At 38.1% G+C, this 15,518-nt stretch overlaps 1 protein-coding gene across 4 annotated transcripts in view; it reads left to right on the plus strand.

The window, feature by feature from the left end:
• The first annotated feature begins 1,626 nt into the window (after positions 1-1,626).
• Positions 1,627-15,518, plus strand: part of KCTD3 (potassium channel tetramerization domain containing 3) — a 54,613-nt gene continuing 40,721 nt past the window's right edge. The window contains exons 1-8 of one of the 4 annotated variants that reach the window (XM_055379696.2): positions 1,627-2,201; positions 8,226-8,279; positions 8,516-8,561; positions 10,342-10,415; positions 12,098-12,156; positions 12,429-12,509; positions 13,427-13,564; positions 14,335-14,425. In XM_055379696.2, coding sequence (XP_055235671.1) covers positions 2,119-2,201; positions 8,226-8,279; positions 8,516-8,561; positions 10,342-10,415; positions 12,098-12,156; positions 12,429-12,509; positions 13,427-13,564; positions 14,335-14,425 — 626 coding nt within the window. In that variant the 5' untranslated portion in view covers positions 1,627-2,118. Of the gene's footprint in view, positions 2,202-8,225; positions 8,280-8,515; positions 8,562-10,341; positions 10,416-12,097; positions 12,157-12,356; positions 12,510-13,426; positions 13,565-14,334; positions 14,426-15,518 lie in introns of those variants that run through there. The other 3 variants (XM_031015581.3, XM_055379714.2, XM_031015583.3) reach the window with 3 other exon arrangements.

Genomic DNA, 15,518 nt, shown 5'->3' on the forward strand with positions numbered 1-15,518 from the left:
TAGCAAGTATTCTTTCATATTCTTCCAAGGTTTGGACCTAAGGAAAATTAAATGGCCCTTTTACCACTTAAATCTCCGCTGCAAATTTTAAAGCAAAGTTTCAGATCCTGATAGAACCAGATATTATGTGTTAGGGCAAAAGCAGTTAACACTGTTTAAAGCAAGCTTGTCCAACCTGCAGCCCCATGGGTCGCATGCAGCCCAGGAAAGCTTTGAATGTGGCCCAACACAAATTCATAAACTAACTTTCTTTCTTTCTTTCTTTCTTTCTTTCTTTCTTTCTTTCTTTCTTTCTTTCTTTCTTTCTTTCTTTCTGTCTCTCTCTCTCTCTCTCTCTCTCTCTTTCTTTCTTTCTTTTTTTCAGCTCATCAGTTATCGTTAGTGTTAGTGTATTTTATGTATGGCCAAAGACAATTCATCTTCCAATGTGGCCCAGGAAAGCCAAAAGATTGGACACCCTGGTTTAGATTCCTAGTTGCCGCTGCTTTAATCTGAACTGTTACTCATCTTCCCTGTCTAAAGTGAAGACAATGAGGTACAATGCAGTGGTAAGGATGGTGAACAGTGGCCTTGAATTCAAGCTGCTTGCCTTGAAATTCCTGCCATCCCACTTGCTACCTATGTAATTTTGAGCAAGTTTTCTGATCATTTTCATTCCCAAATTTCCTTTTTTAAAAATAATTATAACATTAGTTGTGACGAAGAAAGATGACAAAATATCTAAACCACCGGGTATATGATAAACACAAATTAGCTATTATTAATCTTATCAACTGGGAGAAATAATACTTATCTTACATCCATATGTACTATTAACATCTTTCAAGTCGAATCTAGATAGAGCATATCACAACATTGGTATGCTTGCCAGAGGCTATTTTTTATTTTTTTGGTAAAAATTATGACAATGAGAATAAAAACTTAACATCAGATACATTATCAGTTTGAATTATTATGGTACAACTATGACAAAACAATTCATGTTAAGAATTTAGTACCACAAACTAATGACCTCTGAAACATAACGCACTATCTTTGTTAGTCTTTGTTAGCAGGGCATCAGGTATTATAGCATTCCGATTTAAAAAATATTTTAATAGCCACTAAGGTTTTGGGTTTGAATAGATACCGTTTAAAGCAAAAACAAATAAATAAACAAGCGCATAAAATTGTGTGTTTTCTGCGTGTGTCTAACATTAGTTGAGTGCTTACTATATTCCAGAAATAGGTTGCTGGGCATTACACAGTCTAGGGGTTTTTGTCCTTTGGTTTCCTTTCTGCTTAACAAACAAAAACAAAAAACAAAACAAAAAAACTGCTTGGGAGATTGGGGATTAAATTGAAGAGGGTAAAGTAAGCAGTTTTCTGGGGTAAACGCTGTAAGGTTTTAAAATCTCCAAATGTTCCCTGCATTTGCACTGTCTACATTTAGGCATCAACTTTTACTACCTCTAGGATTAGTTTTTCCTTTCCCAATCCATGTTGACAAAGTGGGTCATAAAGATCCGTAGATCGTTTGTCCAGATCTGCCCTCAATCTGCGAATCAGCTTCCTCGTTTTAGAAAATCTGAAATGTAAAAGGGAAAGGGGCTGGGATCGCGTGGGGAGGAGGAAAGAAATGGAATCCCGCGTGGGCAGGCGGCTGGCCAGGAGCACATTCCCCTAGCCTCCCTATGCGCCAGCCCCGCGGCGTTGGGAAGCTCCTCCCTGACCTTTCCTTCCTCCTCCTCCTCCTTCTAGGCGGCAGTGGCGGGCGAAGCGTGAGCGCTGCGGTATTTTGTCCCGAACGGTGACCCCTCCTCCCAGGCAGGCTGCGGCGGCGTCGGTGGCAGCGGAGCACGGAGAAGAGGCCCGGGCGGCCCGGCGGCCTGGAGGCCGCGAAAGGTGGAGGCCGGGCCGCCCTTGTGCACCGCAGGATTGACTCGGGAAGGGGCAGAAGCTAGCGAGCCCCGCCCGGCCGCCGGGAAGGTGGGGGAAGCCCCGTGCACCCCCCGCCCTCCGGCCGCCGCCGCCGCCCCGCTGGCCCTGCAGCCGTCGCCGCTGCCTCGGGCTGCAGCCCCGGGCTCGGCGGTCCCGGCTGGGGAAGGAGGGCGGCGAGCGCGTCCGGAGCCGCCGGAGATGGCGGGAGGGCACTGCGGCAGCTTCCCCGCGGCGGCGGCCGGCAGCGGCGAGATCGTCCAACTGAACGTAGGGGGGACCAGGTGAGTCGGCGAGTAGCGGGCTTGCAGCGGGGATGCCGTGGCGGCCTCCTCCTCCTTTGGTGTCGACGGGGACCGAGAGTCGCAGGAACGAGGGCGAGCGTGGGAGGCCAAGCCTGGAGGGGAACGTGGGGGCCTCCAGGCGGCAAGAACGTCGGGCGGATTTTGGAGCTGGTGAAGCATCTGCTCTGGGAAGGGAGAGGCAGAAGGGACGCTTGGAATTACCGAGGACCAGGCCCATGTGGCAGAGTAGCTGCTGTCCTAGAATGCCAACCTTTGCCCCTCCCAACAGGCAAGGAGAACCATTACACAGCCTTCCTTACCTCATCTCAGATTAGAGTGTATTTGAGGACTTTATTTAGTAGAAACCTGGCTTTGTGGTTTGGATGTTGGAGATGAACTTGCCTTCCTTTCTCTTTGGTCAACGAGGTGTCGGTTTTCTTAGGGAAGAGTGCGGTGTTCTTTTCCGCGCCTAATTAGGGGATTTGTAATTTGAAAGATTTCTGTGATGGGAGTGCAGTAGGTTTGCAGTACCTAGTTATTTATTTTCAGAATTTCTTGGTGCATGGGCTTGAAGGATCTGTTCAACTTTTAGGACAGTGTGTCCAGAAACTGCAGTTTGAACATTTGCTTTTAGGAAGCTCTGGATATTGGCACGGTGTGACGCCCTTGGAGTCAACAGACTGAATGCTCTTCTCTGTTCTCTTTCTGGCCTTCCGCCCCCCCGCCCCCCCCGCCCCTTCTGTGCCTGTTATTAAGTTTGTTGGGGGAAAACATCGTAGTTTTTGTGGATTTCCTATAACTTATGAGTCACTCCTCTCAGAAAAGGGAGTTTGCCAGCTGTTTGAAAGAAGGATTAGTTGAGTTTTAGGCTTGGTAGGAGATAAACAAGGAAATGCTCTGGAATACAGTTAATTTTTCTGTGCTTGAGAATATGATTTTCAACCAGCATTTTAAAAGTATTTTAATGTCTTAGAACCGTAGTGATAAAAAATGTCTACTGTAGTGTTTTAATCCTAAACATTTGATAGCTTTCTAGAATTTAACACAGAAAACCAGGGTAGTTCGTTCTTAGGGTTTTCCTCTTCCCCCAAATCAAAACTTAGATAATTTACAACGTTATTGCAGTTGTATAGAAACCAGTCTTATGGAGATTTATGTCTCCTAATGTAAGAAATGGAGTTTTTCCTAAAATCACGTTAAAATATTGGAAGTTTGGTAACTTGTGGAATACCCCGAAAGAGGAGGCCTGCAATGTGTGTTGATTATACTGAAGAGTAGCAGTATAATCATTTACAATCCCTACACTGGTTTCTACTTGCTATTGATAGTTAATGTATTTCTTTTCTTTAATTTTCTTTTTCTTTTTTTTTTTTTTGAGACGGAGTCTTGCTCTGTCGCCTGGCTGGAGTGCAGTGGCGCGATCTCGGCTCACTGCAGCCTCTGCCTCCCGGTTTCAAGCGATTCTCCTGCCTCAGCATCCCGAGTAGCTGGGTCACAGGCGCGCGCCACCACGCCCGGGTAATTTTTGCATTTTTAGTAGAGACGAGGTGTAACTACGTTGACCAGGATGATCTCGATCTCCTGACCTCGTGATGCTCCCGCCTCGGCTTCCCAAAGTGCTGGAATTACAGGCGTGAGCCACCGCGCCTGGCCGATAGTTAATATATTTCTATTCAGACATTCACAAGGACATACAGTATTATTGTGAAAATTAAGCAGTATTGTTATTTACTATGTGGATGGCTTAATACTGAGTGAACTCTTATTAGAGACTGCAGAATTCATTTAAAAGTTTTAACTCATAAGGCGGTTATCTTGGCACTGTAACTTTTTTTTTTTTTTTTTTTTTTGAGACAGAGTCTCGCTCTGTCATCCAGGCTGGAGTGCAGTGGTGCGATCTCGGCTCACTGCAAGTTCCGCCTCCCAGGTTCGCGCCATTCTCCTGTCTCAGCCTGGCACTGTGACATTTTATCTTGTGTTTACATTATTTATGGAACTTGAGCTTTATCAGGTTCTAATTTTTTCTAAGTGATATTAGCAAAGATACAAAATAGTACATATATTACTGGTTTGAACAGTTTACAAGACATGAAATTGTTAGTGGGAATGGAAACATTAAAAAAAACTTCAGAAAATTGTTAAGATAAAATGGCTTATAAAATAAGTAGTAATGGTATGGCCCATAGAAAACAACATCCACTCCATATTCTAAGAATATTTTCTAGATTTGCTTTGAATCATACACTCGTGCAGCATTTTAGAGCTAGATGAGATCTACAAGTCACCTGTATCTTGTACAAAACACAGTGTAACATAGTCACTTAAGCCACTGTAAGAGAAAAATCCTGATATGATTGCCACTGAAGTTCAGGAACTGCTGTGGCATAGAATTGAAGTTCTGAAGTGATAGAGTAAAACTCAAAAGGAGAGTTTGTTGGGAGCAGAGAAGCATATACTATCGGTAAGGTCTTTTTTTTTTTTTTCCTCAGGAGAATAGACATGAAAATGGATATACTCAAAGGAATTATAGAAATGACTAATTTTTATGGTTTAATACTCTGTGGGTGATTCAGAAAGTAGAGTAGATGAAGTTTCATTTAGAATTGTTAGTTTTCGTTATTTACAAAAAGTAATGAACTGAATTCACTATGACTGAATTTATGATTAATTCTGTTATGGGCAAGTGTGATTTTGGGCCTCATGCAAGAGGGCTGGGACTAGCCATTGAGGACTCCCGGACAAAGAGCTTTTGAATCAGGTATATGTTTTCAATTCCCAGGCTTTATCTCTAACTAGCCTAGCAACCTTGGACAAATATTTTGATGCTTAGTCTATTAAAATGTAAAGTGACAGACAGTAGTACCAACCTTATCAGACTGTTATAGGAATTTGAAGTAATAAATGTGAAATGCAAGGGTTAGTGGCATTATCAGTACTTACAGTGCAGAATAAATAACTAATTAGATTGCTTCCAAGTTAATTTAGTAAGAGGCAAGTTGCGTGAAGTATAACTGTGGGTATGCAAATTTCTTTAGTAATTCCTTTGCTGAAACAGATTGTACATGACTCTATTCTTGGGACATTATGGGTATGGGATAAAAAACAAATCAAAACAGAAAAGGCTTTCAAATGATTATGCTCATCATGTGTAATTTTACGTTTGTTAGTTTTCATGAAGTTATATTTGAGACTAGTTTTGGGGCCAGAAGTTTAAAAAAAAATTGGTGGGGATGAGGGTCTAATTCCTTTGCCCAGAAATTCCAGGTTACTAACCTTTCCCCGAAATGCTGATTAAAATGGAAACTGATAATATGATTTTAAGCAGACCTTTGTGATTTTCTAAGTAGCACATAATTTTAATTATTTGGAATACAATTGGTGAATAAGTGGTGAATATAAAAGATTGCAAGTTATAAGCTGTCCTCATTTGGAATGAATTTGATGGCCTCCAAAACAGTGAATCTGCAATGTATGAATCCTTGGATCCTTCAATTTACCATTGAGTGGATTTGCTTTGATTTTGGCCCGAGTCAGTTTTCTGTGACTGGGGTAATCTGTGTATTTTTTATTTTTCTTAAGAGTCTATTAAGAAATGCATTTAGGAGTATTTGCAGTGTTTTCTTAAAGTGACTTATTTGTTAATCAGATAAATGGGCGTAGGAACTGCTTATAAACACCTAGACTGTCCATAACCTATGAAATTAGTTAGTAGTCAACTTCTATGTGTTCCCTAAAGTACCCCTTACTGTAGTTTACATTTAAATGTCTTTAATAAATGAAGTGTTTTACTGTCTTTCCTTCAGTTAGCCAGTGAAAGAATACTTTTCCTTACAAATTGTAAAGTTGTAAGTGGGAAGAAGCGGAGATAAACTTTTTTTTTTTTTTCCGAGACGGAGTCTCGCTTTGTCGCCCATGCTGGAGTGCAGTGGCGCGATCTCGGCTCACTGCCAGCTCCACCTCCTGAGTTCACGCCATTGTCCTGCTTCAGCCTCCTGAGTAAGCTGGGACTACAGGTGCCCGCCACCACACCTGGCTAATTTTTCATAGTTTTAGTAGAGGCGGGGTTTCACCGTGTTAGCCAGGGTGGTCTCAATCTGCTGACCTCGTGATCTGCCCGCCTCGGCCTCCCAAAGTGCTGGGATTACAGGCGTGAGCCACCGCGCCCGGCCGAGATAAACTTTTAATTGTGATTGGAAAGCATGTTTTGATAATGATAGAAAATTTATTTTGGAGACTAAGGCACTTTTTATGGAACAGTGCATACACGGCTTCTGCTGTTACTGACACTGAGACTGATACTGCTAAATGATTTAAGTGGGCAGTTTAGTGACATCTGTGTGTCAACACCAGTGTATTCTGAAAGTGCTCTGTTGTAACCACAAAATGCCTGCAGATCGTACAGAAGAATCAAGTCTCCGTTTTGTACAGAACATTTAACTGAGTTTTAGAGTGTGATTCTGTTTATCACACATAAGTTTCAATAAACATTTACTGGGTGTGTGCTAGGTGTTAAGAACAATGCTTTTAGGTGGTCCTCTCTGGCTTTAAGAAAAAACAACATCTACTTTTTTAATACAAAATCCATTTCTGAAACTGAGTTTGAAAAGTGAATGTACAGATAATCCATTTATCAAGATATGTGAAATATTATGAGCCATTGTTGCCTCAGGTGCCTGGATGGACTTGCAAAGTTGAGAGATCCGTGAGACTTCTGACACTACTCTGTATAAGCCTTGGTAGTCACAGTCACCCTGGCCTGCAATCCAGTGCTGTTTAATAGCCCACTTAGAAGATGGGAATGGGAAGTAGAATGTATTTTGAGGTTTGTTATGCTGCAGTGAGCATAATAAAAAAAAGTAAGCAACTTCCACGTTTTTGATAATTCCAGGCTGCTAATTTAGGTAATGGCAGACAATAGATGGGTAATACAGTGTATACATGCACAGCCTGGGAAACATCCCTTAGCCATTTTGGCTGGGGTTTGGCCTGTGTTTCCTGGTGACAGTGCATGGTAACTAGTGCCACTATTCAGTCACCTTGTTTAGTTTAAGTATGAAAGGTAAAAATAAATTTAGGGATTTCATATAATGCCAGAAAATAAATGTGGAGTGAAAGTAGAGGTTTGCTAGGCTGGGTGAGATAACATTGTAGTTCAAGGTGATATCTTAAAATGAAAATACTCAGAGGAGGGCTGGACTGAACAAGTACTATATTGCTTTGTTTGCCATATCAGTTTACATAAATTATTGGTTTGTTGTCCCAGTCTATTATACTGTACTTTGGTAAAGATCCTCCCTTGGTAATATACAAGCTTGATCAAATGACAACCTCAGAACAGTGATGTATTTGGCTGAATGATTTTTGAATGAATGAAGTCAGCAGTTGCAGATAGCCCAAGACTGCATATAAAGAAGGTGTTAAATGAGTAATTTACAGTGAAATTACTATGAGCTTAAAAAGAGATAATACAGGATAGGATATTTAGAAAAACTATTACAGGGAAGGTAAAACCTGAGTGGTATCAAGAAAGATGGATGGATCTTGAATTATTGGGCATGAAGACGGTGATCTAGCTGAATAAAGATACCAAAATGGTAGTAAGCATGAATTTTTGGGGGATATGAAGAAGTTTTGTCCTATTAAAGGGGAAAACCAGCATTTGTACTGGAGAGATGAGATGGAACCTGAAGGTGATTTTGAATGTTATACTGAGAAGTTGAGACTTGGTGTGATGGGCTAATTGTTGATTCTTCAGCAGAGATTAGCTTATTGGAAAGTGGTGTTTTAAGATGCATTATATGGCAGATAACAAGTTGTTTATTGTTATTGAGAGCTGCTTGTATAATCTTAACTCTGAATTGAAAGTAGCAACATTTAAAAATATTAACAGTAATAAATATATTGGTACAGCTATAACTATAAAACATCTTGTAAATCATTAGCCAGCGAATTAAAACAAGTTAACTAATACTGAAATTTCAGATCATGTTCTCACTTATAATACCAGATGATTTTTAATTGCAGATTTAGTACCTCAAGACAAACTCTTATGTGGATTCCAGATTCTTTTTTTTCCAGGTATGTCTTATAATTCTTTAGCGTACATTTTAATACATTTATTTACCAAAATATAATAATGTTTGTCAGTTAAATTTTTTTTAATATAAAAGGTTAACTCTTAAAATATATATATATATTTGAACTTGGAAGATAGATAACTTACTTTTAGTGGTCTTTAACATTTGGTAAAGAATTAGCACATTTGTTTATACTCAGATTTTAAAAACTAACTTTAGATTATTAATGACTTCCAGTTTGCTGAGTGGGAGAATTTCAACTCTTCGAGATGAAACTGGTGCTGTGAGTATAATAATAATTGATACATATTCCTAAATTAATGCTTATAGTGCTTGGTCCTAACATATAGTTACTCTAAGAATATAGGAGAACTGATATTTTAATAATCACTGAATGAAAGTGGCATAATTTTATTTCTTGTCATATGTAGTTTTTTATAATCAGAGAAGATCCCTAAGTAGGGAATACTATATATGGCAATTTAAGCATTCATGATTAGAGAGATTGTAGGATATGAGCTTACATTGGCGTTAGAAGAAAATTTTTTAGATCAATAATTGAAACTTTAACAGTAAGTGGATAAATGTAAATATTCTAATATTTTTATATTAGAATATGAGAGGTTAAATTAGTAAACTCCTACAGTTTTTTATTTTATTTTGGAGAATAACCTTGCGAATTTGTTTATACAGCATTGGTATAGTGAGGGAAGGAAAGAATTGTAAAGTTTCAGTGCAAAAAAATTGGTTTATCCATTTGGAGGCAACAAAGTGACCAATGGTATTTATTTGCTGTGGTGAGATTTGCAGATGAAATAAGGCAACAAAGGCAGATATATCCATGTGAAATTATAAAAAAGTTATCAGTAATAAGATCTCCACAAATCTGTGATGTCTCTTCAATTTTTGATGTGCTCTAATGAAAACAAAAGAAAATTTATAAAGCTTAGAAGAATCTCGTTGCTTGTATATACATAGTTGATCATAGTAGGAAGAGTTTTATTACTGGCTACGATTTCCCTTTCTAATTGATTTACATAAGCTTTAAAAGATGTTCAGTTTTTATGGCCAGATCTTTTGTAAATGATTCAAAATAGGTGTTGGTATAAATTTCCATAAAAAGTTATCAATTATGGGCTGGGTGGGGTGGCTTATGCCTGTAATTCCAGCACTTTAGGAGGTCGAGGCAAGTGGATTACCTGAGGTCAGAAGTTCAAGACCAGCATGGCCAACATGGTGAAACCCCCTCTCTACTAAAAACAGAAAAATTAGCCAGGCATAGTGGCAGGTGCCTCTAATCCCAGCCAGTCAGGAGGCTGAGGCGGGAGAATTGCTTGAACTTAGGAGGTGGAGGTTGCAGTGAGCCCAGATCGTGCCACTGCACTCCAGCCTAGATGACAGAGCAGGACGCTGTCTCAAAACAAACAAACAAACAAAAGTTACCAATTATGTATTTTACATTTTTAAGCAATTTGTTTTCCTCTTATGTATTCTGTGGTGCTTTAGTTTAAAAAAAAAAATTGTCATTACCTTTCCCCAGCTCTGAAGGAGATTGAGATTAGTAAGTGTTATGAGAATAGTATTCTTTTCCACTTTTGACAGCAGTGTGCAGTATTTACTTTTCTCAATTACCCCTGTGTGCATTATTAAAGTACAGTGTAGTTTTAATGATTGAACAGTATAAGAAAGTATTATTTATTCATGTTTTCAAAGTATTAATTGAATTCTAGACTGTTTCAGATAAAAATGTTTCCTCAGGTGTCACTTTTACCAAAGGTATCAATACAAGTGATTTTATGAGACAAGATTTTTTCTATGTATTAAAATATCAGTTTAATAATAACTATTCAGAGGAAGAAAAAGACACCATCTCAAGAAAAACACACCATCTCATGAAATGCACACAGACTACATTCCAATTTTGGAAACATTAAAGTTTAAGAGTGGAAACAAGGAAATGTAGTATTTAAATAATTAAGACTTCGTTCCCTATTAGTGTTACAGATATTAAAGTTAAAAGATTAATTTGTAATTTGAAAATAAAACTGTTCTCTTTTTTACAGATATTTATTGATAGAGATCCAGCAGCATTTGCACCCATTTTAAATTTTCTTCGGACAAAAGAACTAGACTTAAGGTAAGAAATGCACTCTTTTTAAAGTAAATTCTTACTGATAAATATGTGTTTTTAATATGTTTTATGAAATAAAAGGTTTTGTTTGTTTGTTTGTTTTTTTCCTTGAGTTGGAGTCTTGCTCTGTTGCCCAGGCTGGAGTGCAGGAGTGCAGTGGCATGATCTCTGCTCACTGCAACCTCCGCCTTTCAGGTTCAAACAATTCTCCTGCCTCAGCCTCCCGAGTAGCTGGGACTGTAGGCACATGCCACCATGCCCGGCTGATTTTTTGTATTTTAGTAGAGAAGGGGTTTCACTGTGTTGCCCAGGCTGATCGGGCAGTCTCCCTGCCTTAGCCTCCCAAAGTGCAGGGATTACAGGAATGAGCCACTACGCCCAGCCGGAAAAGGTTTTTTTTTTTTTTTACTAAGACTTTGATTAAAAGTTTCCTCACACTGAAACTTGATGTGGTGGTACACGCCTATAATCCCAGCTACTCTAGAGAAGAAGCTGAGGCAGGAGGATCCCTTGAGGCCGGGAGTTTGAGGCTGCAGTGAGTTATGATCATGCCTCTGGCCAGTACTGCTGTACTGTTAACACAAATAGTTTCGAAATAGAATGAGAAAGTTTGAAGCTTTTTTTTTTTTTGAGACTGAGTCTCACTCTGTCACCCAGATTCACTGCAATCTCCACCTCCCGGGTTCACGCCATTCTCCTGCCTTAGCCTCCCAAGTAGCTGGGACTACAGGCACCCGCCACCACACCCGGCTAATTTTTTTGTATTTTTAGTAGAGATGGGGTTTCACCGTTTTAGTCATGATGGTCTCCATCTCCTCACCTCGTAATCCACCCGCCTTGGCCTCCCAAAGTGCTGGGATTACAGGTGTGAGCCACCGCCCCCAGACACAAAGTTTTAAGCATTTTTAATGTTAAACTAGTCATAACCAGTTTCACAAATAAAAACAATTTAACATAGTAATTGTATATATTTATCAAGGCTGGGGAATATTTCTAAAATAAGGACAAATTACAACTGAAACCTAAAATGAATTATTAGTAGTATAAATTCTGAATCTTCCATTTTTTAAAAATTTTATTTCATGTTACTTAACTTTACTACTATGAAGTAGCATCATTTCATCTGGATAACATAGCCCTTCCCAAGGCTAGTCTTTTTATTTTTCTATTTTATTTGTTCAACAAATATTTATTACATAACTTTTTTATACAAGCACTATGCTAGGCACTGTGAGGTATACAAACATAGATCAGAAATAGATCATGCGTGCAGGGAATTTATAGTGTAATTGGGGAGATTAAGATAGATATGTATAGAAATAATTGCGATAAAAAGTTAAAAGCAACTAATGCCATAAAAGAATGGTTTCCATTCTATCGTTTGCCTTCTAGACAATTTATTTGTACTAGCCTGATAGAGCCCTAATCTCTCCTTTAGTGACCCAATTCATATATATGTATATATATGAATGGTTTTTAAGTAGATAACAGAATATTTTTGTTCACATGCAGTTTTTATTTACACTTTTTAATGATTAAGGATAATAGAAATAAAGACTATTAGGAGGAAAATAATTTTTAAAGCCTTATGACTATATACATGAAGAACCTAGAATTTTTTCCTTTCACCTCAGATGATAATACAGGTTTCCAGTGTTAGACAATTTACATCATTTGTTTCTTTGTAGGGGAGTGAGTATTAATGTTCTCAGGCATGAAGCAGAATTTTACGGGATCACTCCATTAGGTATGTGCTCTTTTAATATTTGGTGTTTATGATTTGACGCATGTATGAAAGCTGCCCTAAGTGAAATGTGTTTATATCAGGTCCTAATTTTTGATGGACTTGTTCAGTGCTTAGTTTTTGTGGATTTTCATAGTAAAAAGATGTTGTCAACTCTGACTTAATTAAAATTTTCCTTTTCTTTCCTTATCCTCTTGAACTAGAGAAAATAAAAATGGAGTACTGTTTTTCTGTTTGCATGTACTCTTGACAAGTTTGCTTTGAAATGTTTTTAGTAAGAAGGCTTCTCTTATGTGAAGAATTGGAGCGTTCCTCTTGTGGCAGTGTCCTTTTTCATGGTTACTTGCCCCCACCAGGTATTTTCACTTTATTAAATCTTTTAAAAAATTCCTTGTATCATTAAGCAAGTACAAGCATATGAATAGGAAAAACTGTTCCTTGATTATTGAGTTTTTTGTCTATAAATCTATTAGAAATGGTAAGAACTTTTGATTTTTATAGAAATTAAGTCACATTATATATTGGAGCAGGGGTTTGGCAAACTTTTTCTGTAAAGAGCCAGATAGATTTTGTGAGGCAGAGGATCTCTGTGACAGCCACTTAACTCTGCTGTGTATACTACATGAAGACTAGGTTTAACTGTAACCACTACAACTTTATTTACATAAATAGCATTGATTGGGCTGGATTTTCCATGGCCCATAGTTTGCTGACCCATATGTTAGAGCACTGGTTGTCAAACTGCTTTTTCGCAAAATTAAGGAATTCTGCAGAGATAAGTCAGTGTCACCTCAGCCCCACTTTAATTAGAAGAGCCTGCTTTTACCTGTGTTATAATGGACTTCTGAGCAAGATTTCATTTTAAAAAATGCTCCCCTGTCAAAAAAAAAATGTTTGAAAGTATGGGGAAATTCAGTTCTAAAGCAGGTAAATTATTACGTAGTACCTAACACATAATACCTGTACCATAATTGTAAAGAGTGGCTGACAGACTGAATTAATTACCCATTAATTCAGTAACCTAAAGCTTATTTATTATAAACAGTATGACAATACCAGAAATCTGTTGACAGAATTTTGTCTTTGTCTTTGTTTTTTTCATTTTCATTTTATTTTTTAATTGTAATTAAATTATTTGCAATAATTTGCTATATTGGAAGATATATTTCGGCTTTAATGAAATTCGCATTTTTGTTTCTTTGTTACAATGTGATATTTTTAATTTTTGAAAGGTGAACTTAGGAATGTATTTGTTTTCTTCTTCTCTTTATAGGTATTCCTAGTCGTAAAATAAACAACACAGTCAGATCTGCTGATTCTAGGAATGGTCTAAATTCTACAGAAGGTGAAGCCCGGGGAAATGGTACACAGCCTGTTCTCTCTGGAACGGGAGAAGAAACTGTTAGGCTAGGTAAGCAAAGATTACAGAAATAGAAAAAGAAAAATACGTATGTTTTTAGTGCTGGGTGATATTGAGTAATTACTTTTAAAGATTTTTGCCTCATCTCCTTTTTTATCCAGATTTATCATTTATATCTCGGAAAGGTCTCATTTAACACTTTTTATTTAAAATGTTGTGTAATCGTCTGTCTTCTCTGAATCTTTAGAACAGGGTTGCCAAAATTTATCTGGTAAGAGCCGGAGATTAAATATTTTAGGCTTTGTGGGCCACGTGTTCTCTGTCAGACCTACTCAACTTTGCCATTGTAGCGTGAACACATAATGGACAATAGGTAACAAGTAAGCATGGCTGGGTTCTAACAAAACTTTTTTTTTTTTTTTTTTTTTTGAGACGGAGTCTCGCTCTGTCGCTCAGGCTGGAGTGCAGTGGTGCCATCTTGGCTCACTGCAAGCTCTGCCTCCTGGGTTTACGCCATTCTCCTGCCTCAGCCTCCGGAGTAGCTGGGACTACAGGCGGCCGCCACCACGCTAGACCAATTTTTTGTATTTTTAATAGAGATGAGGTTTCACTGTGTTAGCCAGTATGGTCTCGATCCCCTGACCTCATGATCTGCCCGCCTCGGCCTCCCAAAGTGCTGGGATTACAGGTGTGAGCCACCACGCCCGGCTCTTAACAAAACTATTAACCAAAACAGGCAGAAGGTTGAAATTGGCCTGGGGGCTGTAATTTGCCAACCCCCGGTTTAGAATGTAAAATATTTCTTTTTCCAAAATCAACAGGATTTCCTGTGGATCCACGAAAGGTGCTAATAGTAGCTGGCCATCACAACTGGATTGTAGCTGCATATGCCCATTTTGCTGTGTGTTACAGGTAGTGTATAATTAATAATGCTTTGCTTTTACAGGTGGTAGTTTTAAAATTAATTGTGATTTTATATTTTTAGATTGAAAAGCTATTTTTTTTTTAGTCATCAGGTTTTTTCCCTGCATATTTTACCCATGTCTGTATCATCTGATTAAGATTTAGTGTACTTTTATTTTCACAGCTAATTTGGTAAATATTTCTGATAGCCTTTATCTGTTGTAAACATTTCGCAGACAAGTGTGAATTGTCATGTAACTGAGATATCTTGATGTATTATTTATTGCTTGTACCTAGCTTCTGAGACTGTAGTATATAATGATGTTAGACAGGATTATTAATGTGAGCTCCCTGATGGTCTATCTCTAATGATTCAATGTTTTGTATTCTATAGCAAGGGAGAGTACATTGGTCATGAATACCACATTTTGGGAAGTGAGGTGGTAAAGCAGGACAGTTGTTGCACAAGTGGTATAGTTTAATATCTAATATGTGAAACTTACAAAGAAGTAGTTTGGTTTTACTAATGCTTACATTCTCAGAGCCTGAGAAGCAATGAAGAATAGTGTAGACCGGTGATTTTTTTTTTTAATTGGGAAAGTGATAGGACTCTTAGTTCAAAATCACTGTACTCATTGAGAAATGTCGATGACAGAGAATGGTGTAGAAGCACAAAAGTGGCTGGAATATACTAGCTTAGATTATTATTTCATTTAATTGCAGAAAAATCAAAGATACATAAACTATTTGTTTATCACTGTTGAGTTCGGTTAAGAAAAATAGTCACAATAAGTTGAAAAATATCTAAAATGTCTTCTGAAGTTTACAGATATAGTTTAAAGAATCCCAGATGTATTTTTTTTTTAAAAATCTGAATTTATGAAAGGTTTGGCATGTCTGGTAAGTGCTATTTATATCAGTAATCTCAGGTTTATATTTTCCTTGTAGTAATGATTAAGTGCAGACTTTATGTTTTAAGAGTGTTTTGGCTGGGCACGGTGGGTCACGCCTGTAATCCCAGCACTTTGGGAGGCTGAGATGGGTGGAGTTCGATCAGCCTGACCAACATGGTGAAACTCCATCTCTACTGAAGATACAAAAA

This window comes from Gorilla gorilla, chromosome 1 (assembly GCF_029281585.2).
Source record: "Gorilla gorilla gorilla isolate KB3781 chromosome 1, NHGRI_mGorGor1-v2.1_pri, whole genome shotgun sequence".
NCBI lineage: Eukaryota > Metazoa > Chordata > Mammalia > Primates > Hominidae > Gorilla > Gorilla gorilla.